This window comes from Lycium barbarum, chromosome 1, assembly GCF_019175385.1.
Source record: "Lycium barbarum isolate Lr01 chromosome 1, ASM1917538v2, whole genome shotgun sequence".
NCBI lineage: Eukaryota > Viridiplantae > Streptophyta > Magnoliopsida > Solanales > Solanaceae > Lycium > Lycium barbarum.
Window position 1 is genome coordinate 162,206,020 of NC_083337.1, and position 11,755 is coordinate 162,217,774.

Consider the following 11,755-nt stretch of genomic DNA (forward strand, 5'->3'; position numbering starts at 1 on the left):
AAAGAAGGAAAAGCTCTTGTACTCGTTTCTATTGCAGCCTTATGATAATTTTATAAATTTTTGTTATTTTGCTTTCACAAATAAGTAATGCTGGAGGGAAATGGCAAAAACACGTACATACATATAGAGAGAGAACTTTTTTAATATTGAGGTGGAAACTTGTGCTAATCAATTGGTCCACTACTTATTCGTCCGAAGTGACAATCATGTATTTATTCATTTGGTTGATTTTCAATGATTGTGCTTTTAATAGACATTCAGCTCACAAGACTCGCAATATTACATTTTCAGTTGGTAACGTTATGATTTGCTTAACGAATCAGTTTTAGCAAGATACTTATGAATAGATGCAGCCACTGGACTTTTGTAGTCCCACTGAGGTTCCATGGCATCGCAGTTTTCCATTATGGCATCATAAGCAAGCTGGAAAGTCGTGACCCTCCTCTTCTACGTAGAGATCTCCTCGTCTTCAGCACCCCATCTTCTGCTGCCTGATCATGTTCATCACCCTGATCATCTTCCACTGCCTGATCATGTTCGTCACCCTGATCATCTTCCACTACCTCATGTTCATTACCCAAACTAAAACCCCATCTTTCAAAAAACGGCCTTATGCTCTATGGTAATGTAAAAAAAAAAATTGTCTAGTCTTATTAACATTCCAGGTCTTGAATTCAAATCGAAAGACGATAATGATTTGGTTAAGTGTGGTATGGAAGATCCTAATTTTCACAATATGCACATTGTTAGTATCTCAGGTTTTGAGAAATCACGATCCTGGTTTTCTTCATCTTATCTCAAATATTAAAAGGACCTAGGCTATCGAGATGCTGCTGGACATTAAAAATGGAAAATGTAAGTCTTTATTATCCAGGTGCAATAAATTGAATTTCAAAAGAAGCACTATGTTTGAGTTGTACTATTTGTCTGATAAGTTTTCTGTTAGATCTTGCGGAAGGTGACACAAGCTCAGTTGTATTATTTGTCTGATACCCCTTGGTTTTTTTTTTCCATTCTCGACTCCCCAAACTTTGATTTTATTTAGGATTTTGACGATCGACGTCTTCTCTTACCGTCGACTACCGGAACCTTCATCGGTCGCCGGAAGAGAATTGAAACTCTACTCTTTCTAATATATGATTCTCATTAAAGAAATCATTATAATTTAAACTTGTTTTCACTCACATACAAATATATGGAGGCAAGAGTAAATAAAAATATTATGTTTATACTTAATTTGTTAATAAGAAAATTTCTCAATTAAGTAGTATTGATTTTACCTGGTGGTCGATGGTGTGTCTCACCCTTGAAGGAATATTAAGTCGGTGGGGATGAAGAAAGTGTTTTAGGAATTTAACTCACATGTGTGATAAGGCTAAAGCATCTGCTTTCCGCCTCGAGGAGTCAAAGGCCCCAAAATATTTTGCTATTATTATAATTAGTCATTAGTATGTGTTTGTAGTTTATAGTTTTGTATGCTAAAAGTTAGTATCACATCTTATTATATAATTTGGGAAAAGTTCTTTCAAGTCAATAAAATATTAGGTATTTGTTTCAATACACCACCTTGATTCTTGTTGTCAAATATCTTATTGGTAGATAAGAAGAATTAAGTAGCTTAATTCAAAGTTTTAAAATATCATATAAAGTTCTGTATTGAAATAAAGAGTTTTTGTGTAATGGAGAAAGGGTCAATAATAACTCCATCGACGATATTTTAAAGATATTTTGTGATTTGAAGCAATGTTATAAATTTTTGTGTTTTATGACATTATTATTGTTGTATCTTAACTGTAAAATCATGAATTATATGAGTAAATGCTTATCCTACTTAATTTAGAAAATATTAAGAAACAAAAATATTTTTTATTTTGTTAGAAAAAGAAATTTTATCGTTATCTAAATGAAAATTAATAATGGGGTTATTGTGATCTTTTATATGTGATCTATATTATCAGTTTAAAAAGTACACGGAGTTATTATATTTAATTGATGAAACGAGATTAAGAAGAAGAAAAAAATTATTTCTCACTTTTTTATTAGTTAACGGGATTTTTAAAAGAAAAGAAACAAGAAAAGAGTTTTTTGAAAATAATATTTTTATTAGAAAAATAACGTGTCTAAAAAGATAAGAAATCAGAAAAAACATTTTTGACCTAATAAAGTAATAATAAGGGTATTTTTGCACTAAATTATTAATGAATGACATTTTTATTCAATTTCACATAATTTAAGGAAATTTGACCTTTTTTCCGTTATAAAAAAAATAGTTGCTCCAGAATATTTTGAATCCCTCTTTCACGGATTGTGTTCTAGGATTCCCGAGAATTCGCATAAAATATTCTTAATGGACTAACATAGTAATAGTATTATTTTATTACACGAAATTGGGTGATTTCCTTCTATAGAAACCTATAAATACCCGTTGGTCGTCGCCAAATTCCTCCTTCCTCACAACTCTTTCTCCTTCCTCATAACTCCTCTCTGCTTTTTGCCATTCAACTTGTTTTTCACTCACATCTAAATATATGGACGGAATAGTGAACAAAGCCGTTGAAGAACTATGTATACAAGGTTGCAAAGGCTGTGCTTCAGTTCCTATCAGCAATCTCTGGCTCAAACTAAAACCCTACCTTTCAATCAACGGCCTTGCCCTCTGTGGTAATGTAAAAAAGGGTATTTTGTCTAATCTTATTAACATTCCAGGTCTCGAATTCGAAACGAAAGACGGTAATAATTTGGTTAAGTGTAGTGTGGAAGAAAGGGAAATATTGGATGATTTGAATATCGTTGTACCGGAGCAGATGCTTGATAACTTTAGTAGGATTCATGAGGTTGAGGTCTCAAAGTCTAAGCTATCTAAACAAGAGTTAGAAGCGCTTCATCTTCGCAAAAGAGTCCTTCAACGCATCGCCATTGCAAGGTTTGGTTCATCTCCTCGATCACTTCCTGTAATTGAGGCCAATTCAACGATTTAGGATTGGTGAGTTTTGAGTGATAGAAATTTGGTCTATTTGATATATATACATTTGTTAGTGTTATTATAAATGTATATATATGTAATGTAACAACAACAACATACCCAGTGTATTTCCACAGATGGGGTTTGGGGAGGGCAAAGCATACGCAGGCCTTACCCCTACCTCGTGGAGATAGAAGACTCTTTCCGAAAGACCCTCGAGTCAAGTAACACATAACAACACAGTTCGAAAAAGACAATGCAGAAGTAAAAAAGGCATAGCCTATAAGACATTGCAACTAATAGAGAAAGCGTAGCATTACATTCAGAGCAAAATATGCGATAACTGAAGCCCAAGAAACAACAGGTAGTAGCAGAAGTATATATATGCATTGTGCACAGGCAAATTTAGGATTTAGAGTTCCTGATGCGGTATAATAATATGTATATCTAGACTTTGAGTAGGTACCCATATTAAATATATAATCTTTTTTAAAAAAACATTTACTTAGACGATATACATATTTAAGTCAAAAGAATGGGTTCAGATGATGGATCCCGCGAAATTAATATAGGCAAAGAAAAGAATGTTACCTTCTCAAAAAAAAAAAAAAAAAAAAAAAAAAAAAGATAAGCAAAGAAAAGACTGCTCAGTGAAGCATACTTGGTGCACTGTAAGACCTCGTTTGGGTGTGCCTAATTATGGATATTCATCATAAGGTCAAAGTTGTAGCTTTTTGAACAACTTTTGAGAGATCAAACTTAGGTAAACTTGTAAAAGACAATTTGTTCTTTATTACACCTGGAATCCTATTTTGAAAATGGTGATATTCAGGTCAATGTGTGCCTCACCTCGACTATTCTATTGTATTCTTCCACCAGGTAACTCTACTTTTTCAAAGGTTAACGAATAAGAAGAGAGTACCTAGCTTTTTTGCCTCTATCAAGATTTGAACCTTCGTCTTACTGAACCATCATGCTAACTGTGAGCAGAATCAAAGTAAATATTTAGAAGCTTTCTTCTTTTTAATTTGTTTTGTTTGACCTCGACAACTACAAGTGTCTGTCCCTACTCGGCATATTTAAGTTGAAGAGTCTTCTTTGTCTTTTTAAAGCAAGTAACAAGATATTGCTCAATCAATCTGCTTATCATGGTTTCTTGTGCATTGACAGAGCAAATGGAATTACCCAGAGTGAGCTTACCAAGGAATTCAACACTAAAGCCAATAACTTCTTCCACATATTAAAAGAGCTTAAAACTCTCGGACTGATTCTGAGTCATCAAGTTGTTTGGGAAAATGAGACATCCAACGACGGAAAACTTATAAATAAGCATATTTCTACCAATATGCTTTATCTAAGCCTATATGGAAAGCATTTGCGCTATCACCAGAGACTTGAAATCAGAAAGAGAGGTTTGATGAAGGATGATAGAGAGGATGTGCTTATAAAAGATGGTCTGCGCATTTTGAGAGATATCTGTAATATTCTTGAAAAAGCTAAGGGGAAGGTCTAGCATCTCTCGAATAATTGTTGGTATCTCAGGTTTTGTGAACATCACGATCCCAATCTTCTTTAACCTGTTTCACCTTTCCAGGTTATTCTCATCTCAAATATTAAAAAGGACCTAGGTTATCGAGATGCTGCTGGACATAAAAGATGGGCAAATGTAAGTCTTTATCATTTAGGACGCAATAAATTGAAATTCAAAAGAAGCAGTATTTATGAGTTGTATTAATTGTTTAATACGTTATCTGTCAGATCTTGCGCAAGTTGACACAAGCTCAGGTCGTGGAGGTAATTGAAGTAAGTAAAACAGTATTAACCAAAGCTGCTAATAATATTTGTACTTCTCCATCTTCAGTATGGATGATACTACTTTCATTATAATCCAACTTGTGGGGTTCCAGTTCTATGTTTAATTAACTGTTGTACTTAGTTTCCTATGTATCCAATAGCAGCATGAAATTTCAATGTGCAGAAAAACTTCTAGGCTCATCATTGAAGTAGTTGTTTATATACTGATATTAAGATCGTCAAGGGTAGAAGAAAAATGAGAAATGAAAGAAAGATGTAAAGTCGTGGATTATGGATAAGGAGTCCATAATACAACTTGTGGGGTTCCAGTTCTATGTTTAATTAACTTGAGATTATTTAGCATTATGGATAATACCTCAGCTCCTAAAATAAATAGGGCTGGGGATAGTGGATCTCCTTGCCTCAATCCTCTGGTAGAATGGAAAAAACCTTTTCTGGAACCTTTGATCAATATAGAATACCATATGTTTGAAATAGATCTACAAACCAGATCCACCCAAATTTCAGAAAAAATTTATCTTCTCAATACTGCCTTTATGAATTGCCAATTAACCCTATCATAAGCCTTTGAAATATCCAACTTAATGATCACATTTCACCATTTTTCTTGTTTCTGATACCATGTATGATTTCTTGAGCTAGTAATACATTTTCTGTAATAAGTCTCCCATTAACAAAGCCTGATTGATTGTCAGATATGAGCCTCGGAAGTATACAAGTCAGTCTATTACTCATGATCTTGGAAATAATCTTGTGAGAGAAGTTTGAGAGACTGATAGGTCTCATTTCAGAGAAAGAAGAGGGATTCTGAACTTTTGGAATAAGAACAATACAAGTGCTAGAGAAGAACTTAGTGAGTTAAGATCCTTTGAAGTAGCTTTGAACAGTACCATGAGATCCTTCTTAATAATATCCCAGCATACTTGATAGAAGTGCCCGTTAAAACCATCGGGTCCTGGAGCACTGTTAGGATTAAGTCCAAACACTACTTCTCTGAGCTCGTCTTCCATAGGTATACTAGTAAGAGACTCATTTTCATCTTGATTAATTACTTGATTGATGCAGTCCAGATATTGAAGGTTTGGGCTTCCATCTTCCTTGAATAACCTCTCAAAGTGTCTAATAGCCTCTTCCCCAATTTCTTTGTCTCCACTTATCCATTGGCCCTCATGATGTTTGATTCTGTGTAATGTAAGCCTTTTATTTTTGTCATTGATAATAGAACGAAAATATTTTGTATTTGAATCACCTTCATCTAGCCACCTGATGTTGGGTTTTTGTCTTAGAAGGGAGTCCTCATATTTGAGCCATTTGGTATAGATAGCTTGAACCTTAGGCATTTCTTCTCTTACCTCAGCTCTGTCGGCATCAATATATTGATCTTCCAGGACTTGCATTTTGTTTTCCCATTCTTTGACATGATTATGAACGTTCCCAATTTGTTCCCTGGACCACTTACTGATATTTTTGCTTAGACTTTTCAATTTTTGCTGAAATCTCCACATGATGTTGCCCTGATAATATTCCTGCCAGCTTTCTTCAACAATATTTCTGAATTGAGGTTCATCAGTCCAAAAGTTTGAAATTTTGAAGTATCTTATACCTTGAAAATCAGTATTAGAACACTTGACTAGCATTGGTGTATGATCAGATCCTGTGCTAGCTAAGTGTTCTACACTGATTCTTGGATACATCGTAGTCCACTCCTGATCGATAAGAACTCTATCCAACCTTTTCCATATTCTGTGCCTTTTAGCCCTAGCATTACATCAAGTAAATCTAGGACCTGAAAAACCAGCATCTACCATACCACATTCTTCCATGCAATCAATAAAATCCCAGCTTTTCTGCGTTCTGTGAGGATTTCCACCTTTCTTTTCTTCAGCATCCATGATAACATTGAAATCACCGGATAAGCACCATGGACCATTAATAGTGTTGCAACAATCTTGTAAACTTTCCCATAAAGATTTTCTCAGGTGCTCCTTATTCTTAGCATAAACAAAAGTCATCCAGAAATGTCTAAATTGTCCTTTTGTTTGAACTTAATAGTAACTTGTTGAAACTCATTTAAGATCACAGTGGCCTCAAATAAAGAGGTCCAGAAGATCCATATTTTACCATTGGGGTTGCTGCAACAATTATCCATACCAATCCATCTTTTGTGAAGATTAATATAATCCTTATCAATAAAAAGTTCTAGTATTGTAATAGTTTGAAGCTTATGCATTTTTGTGAGAAATTTAAGTCTTTCAAAAGCCCCTCTGGACTTTACCCCTCTAATATTCCATGTAATTGTATCAATCATAGGTAACCATAGCTGTTGAGGCACTGCTTTTGGATGCCTTTACTTTTGCCCTTGTGAGAGAACCAGAGAATATTTTTTGATGTCCAAATCTGTTGGATCTGTTTCTAGGAGATAGATTGCCTTGCATAATAGTGTCATTTTTAAGTTGATTAACCGCATCATCAGCTTCTATATCTAGCCATGATGTACTGGGAGCGAAAGCTCTGATAAGATCTTCTTCATCTGTAGAATTGCATTCTTCATATTCATCCTCTTATTCTTCCTCTATATAGTTGCCATCTTCATTGCTTTCTTCTACAATATCATTAGTATCTTCCTGGGAAATCCTTGTCTGGATAGGGGAAGTATGGAACTGAAAAGGACCCTGAGAAACCAGTATAGGTGGGGCAGATTTGTTTTGTGAACAGCTCATTGATGGACAGCTAAGCTAATGGCTTTTTGGTTCTTTGCTTTCTCCGCTACTTTAGAATCTGAAATAATAGTCCCATTGTCCTCTTCAACCACATTGAGATGCATAATAGGTGATTGTAGTATACCATCTGATCTAGCATTAATATTATTGGCACTGATAGATTGGGATGAGGTAGGGGATGATGCAGCATTTGAGATAAATGATCCTTGTCTTTTGTTAGCATATTCTGCTTCAGCATGGCTATTCATATGCCTTTGTTGTGATACAGGAGAAGCATGTTGCCCTGTTTCATTGTGATTCTGAAAATTCTCTTAGAGCTGAATCAAATGTTGGAAAGAACTCTTCACTGGAATAGAAGTAGCATGAGGAACTGAAATCTTGGCATTAATATGTTCAATCACATTATCTGCTCCTTCATTTTGAGTAGTACTTCGAGATTTAACGTTAACAACAATATTAGGCTCTATCAATTGCTTGAGTTGTTCTTGTTTATCAATTTGAGCAGGAGGACTGATAGCTTTGGCTCTCCACTGCATGACTTTTTTCTTAGCAAGCTTAGCTCTAATACCATTGTGAATATTGTGCCTTTTCTTGTCTTTAACCTTCTTTGGAGCAGGAGCAGGTCTTGAAGGACCAGCTGGATGATTCATATCTTGGTTACCTTGATGTTTGTTATCAGTGAGCATTTGACCTTGATGTCTGGTAACATCGAGAGCCTGAGCATTTGTCTTGACAACATTCCTATTGGTATTGGAGTTCAGTTGTTGTGTTCGGTTGAGGTTATCCTTCTGATGTTGGATAGGAGCCCCAGCTTGGGCGTGATCATAATTTCCTTTATTATGAGGTTTGTTAGCCTTAGGGATAGCCAAACAATTATCTTCAAAGTGCCCCTGGTGTTTACAATTAAAGCAATAATCTGGGACAAAATCATATTCAATCGGCTGATAGAAACCACCACATTCCATCCCTTCATCATTTCTTATTCCAACCCAAATAAATTCCCTTCTTTGTTTAGTGAGGTCAATTTCAACAAGGATTTTAGCAAAATTTGGTCTCGACTTGACCTCTGTAGCTTTGTCTATTTTCAGAGGGTTCCTAGAGGGGAAGTAATTCTCACTAGTGCATCCCAATTATAGTAATGCCATTTAAGCTCGGGAAGATGAATCCAGAAGGGGGTTAAGGGGGTTTCTTCCTCCGGATTGAAATCAATAGTCCAAGTCACTAATCGCATAAGAGACCCCAAAACCATGAATTTCCTCTTAGAATAATTATTAAGATAATCCTCTTCTAGACTAAAATCCATGAAAATATGTTTTGGATTATAATGCCCAATGTTTACCTTACCTTTAAGAGTGAATCATGCAGCAAAATCTCTTCGAATATCCTCGAGACCCTCATGAGAGAAATTCCCAATTAGAGTGTGTTTACAGTCTTTCGCAAGCTCGATCTCTTCTTCAATGGTAAAGAATACCGCCGATTTCCCTTTGTGAATTTCCGGTGGCCTGTGATTGAGTCTGGTCTTTGAAGTCGGAATTAACCTCATATTCAGAGCATCAGCATAGTTTGGTTCATTAATTCCAGTGGACTGTTCACCGGAAGGGCCTGTAGTAGCCCTAATCAGAGCTTCTTTAGACGTCAGATTCATATCGGAAAGTTGGAGTAGCTGTTATAAAAGTGAATTAGCCGTTGGAGTTTTTGGTACAGTAGTTGAGAAAGGAACTCCTGCTTCTCTTTCTGATTGGTGGCACTTTTTTCAAATAGACTTCTCTCTGCATTACAGCGTCTTTTAAACACCATCTCTTTGTATTTATTAGTAATATAAAACATTTGACCCCTCTCTCTCTCGCCAAAACTGTCCATGTCCATCTACTTCTATGTCCCAATCTCACAATCTGACCCTATACATCATCTTCTACCTTTCCACTTCTCCTTTCTCTTTTGAACCTTGATACGTATAATAGTGAGTTGCCATTTTCTGATAAAGAAATTGACGATGCGGGTGGATTTCGGCTATAAAATGAAGTCTCAACTCGTCGGAGTAAACCATCAAACAATTTCATCATGTCAAGCTCAGACGGCAGCGATGAATTTGAAGGCAACAGTGAGTATGAGGAAGAGGAAAAATATAGTGAGGAAGATGTGGAACATGATGAAGAAGATGAGGGTGGTGAAAATGAACATGAAGATGATGAGGGAGATGAAGATGAACATGAAGATGATGAGGAAGATGAAGATGAGGCAGATGAAGATGAACATGATCCCTATGCAGAAGAGGAGGGGGTCACAACTTCTCCAGCTAGCTTATAATGCCGGGATGAGAAACTGCGGTGATATGGTACCTGAGTGGAACTACAAAAATTCGGCGACCGCACCTATGCGAATTCAAGTATAGCAAACTTCTGCCTAGTTTTTTTTCTGTTGGTTGGTAAAATAATTCTCATCAAATTTTTCTTTCAAATGTTGATGGATAGTGGAAATGTGCATACTGTGACAATGACTTGGGTGTTCATAGTCTCCATTTCCTTAGAGACGATGCACCTCATGTTAGGAACACTCATTTCTCAGGAGAAGTACAGTAAATTGGTCCAACTATAGATTTTGCATCCTTCTATTTGTACATTCTATTGATTTTCAGTTAAATAATTCTCCGAGTTTTTTTTCTTTTTCTAGTGTCGTTCCTGTTTGCATGACCATTGGGCAATAATGGATGATTCTTACTGCAAGTCATGTACTGTCGCCAATGTTCCTCGTCCATACTATGATACTATGGAGTTTTGATGGCCTTTTGGGGCCGGTTCGTTACGTTAATCCACCTACATTTGTCGTGCCGATGGTAATTAATATTAGTTTCATAAAAAAATTATGTTTATACTTAATGTTTTAATAAATAAAATTATCACCTAACTAATTTTGATTTGACTAGGTTGTCAATGGTGTATGCTAATGCTACATACGATTTTATGGGTTTGCCGATAGAGAGGAGAACAGTAGTAAGATTTTTCTTCATTGACTTCTATGATGAGGATAGTTCGGTTGTTGAGGTGGCGGAGTTGGCTGCAAATGAGTCTGGGAGCGATGATGAGAAATGAAAGAGGGTGTTGAAGGATTTGATTTGTATGCTCTTAATTAGTAATATTGTTGAGTAAAAGTAACTACTTTTAATAGGAGTACACTCTTTTGTAATGGAACTTGACATGCTTGGTAATATATGCTTTATATTTAGGAGGAAAGAATCATTATTTTGGTGGACGCCTGGTTTTTTTTTTTTTTTTTTTTTTAGCGTTAAATACATATATTATTTTTCTACTTTGTCATAATTTTTATATCTTTTTAACATCAGATTCGGGCTTACAGTTTAAGCCCACTGCCCGTATACGTCATTAAGGTAAATAAAGCCCAAACCTTGCCCAAACCTTAAAGCAAGTTTACTTTAACAAAATGTCTTAAAACACCTCCTCGTACCAATTACCATAATGACTATACTTGATATACAAACATCCAAATTCCAGGCAATGAATGCATATCAATTTTGAACGAGATGCACTATCAGGTCGTCTGTCTACTGTGTAGTAGAAAAATTTCCACCTCTAAGAAGTAACCAAATGAACCCTTTCTAAAGAGCAGTAAACTCATGATCTACATAATAACACTAGCTAAAGGTGTAAAACAAATATTGATAAGAAAAAAAATTGAGATAAGGGTCAAAAACACACCTAAACTATTATTTTTTTTTTGTTTTTCATACTTGAACTATTTGAAGTGAAACTTTCCTACCTAAACTATCACCAGATAGTTAGCAAAACACACATGAACGCTGACTAGACTACATGTTTGGCCTCAATCACCAAAACGCGCGTGAAGCATAATTTTCTCTGAAAATTTCATCCATTTGACATATGTAACGGCTATATATGAGCAGATTCATTATTTTTTGCAATTTTCCAACTCATTCTTTAAAACCCTAAGTTCTCCCACTTCTTCTTCATCATTTCTCAACCACTTTTCTTCATTCAACGTCAAAGGGATCAAAAGGAGATGGGAATGGTGCCAATATGGGAAGAATAGCATAAAATACCACATGCATTTCACTAATGCATCTCACGACATAATCTCTAACAAACCTAAAAATGGAGAACGTTTGTTGGAGTTAGGAGGAGAAATGTAAATCTAATATTTCTTAACGTATGGCTTAACGGCTAAACCGATAAGAATATTAAGCAAACCGCACCGATAATAATATTAGTGCTTTTATTGATTT

The 11,755-nt window shown here is 35.4% G+C and overlaps 1 protein-coding gene across 3 annotated transcripts; it reads left to right on the forward strand.

Annotated features, from left to right (window-relative positions):
• The first annotated feature begins 2,310 nt into the window (after window positions 1-2,310).
• On the forward strand, window positions 2,311-11,000 carry LOC132603197 (uncharacterized). Of its 3 annotated transcripts, XM_060316142.1 has the most exons (7): window positions 2,311-2,923; window positions 4,133-4,469; window positions 4,557-4,628; window positions 4,721-4,765; window positions 8,114-9,883; window positions 10,168-10,330; window positions 10,421-10,997. In XM_060316142.1, the coding sequence occupies exons 1-5, from the start codon at window positions 2,529-2,531 to the stop codon at window positions 8,177-8,179; spliced, it is 915 nt and encodes a 304-aa protein (XP_060172125.1). In that variant the 5' UTR covers window positions 2,311-2,528; the 3' UTR covers window positions 8,180-9,883; window positions 10,168-10,330; window positions 10,421-10,997. The 3 variants fall into 3 exon arrangements, with proteins under 3 accessions (XP_060172125.1, XP_060172123.1, XP_060172124.1); XM_060316140.1 differs by having other exon boundaries at window positions 4,721-9,883; window positions 10,421-11,000; XM_060316141.1 differs by lacking the exons at window positions 10,168-10,330; window positions 10,421-10,997 and having other exon boundaries at window positions 4,721-10,157.
• Window positions 11,001-11,755: the final 755 nt, after the last annotated feature.

Coding starts and splice junctions, on each gene's coding strand:
- LOC132603197 (XM_060316140.1), top strand. CDS start 2,529: ATGGACGGAATAGTGAACAAAGCCGTTGAAGAACTATGTATACAAGGT. Junction 4,470..4,556: donor TTGAAAAAGCTAAGGGGAAG/GTCTAGCATCTC, acceptor TCACCTTTCCAG/GTTATTCTCATCTCAAATAT. Junction 4,629..4,720: donor GACATAAAAGATGGGCAAAT/GTAAGTCTTTAT, acceptor GTTATCTGTCAG/ATCTTGCGCAAGTTGACACA.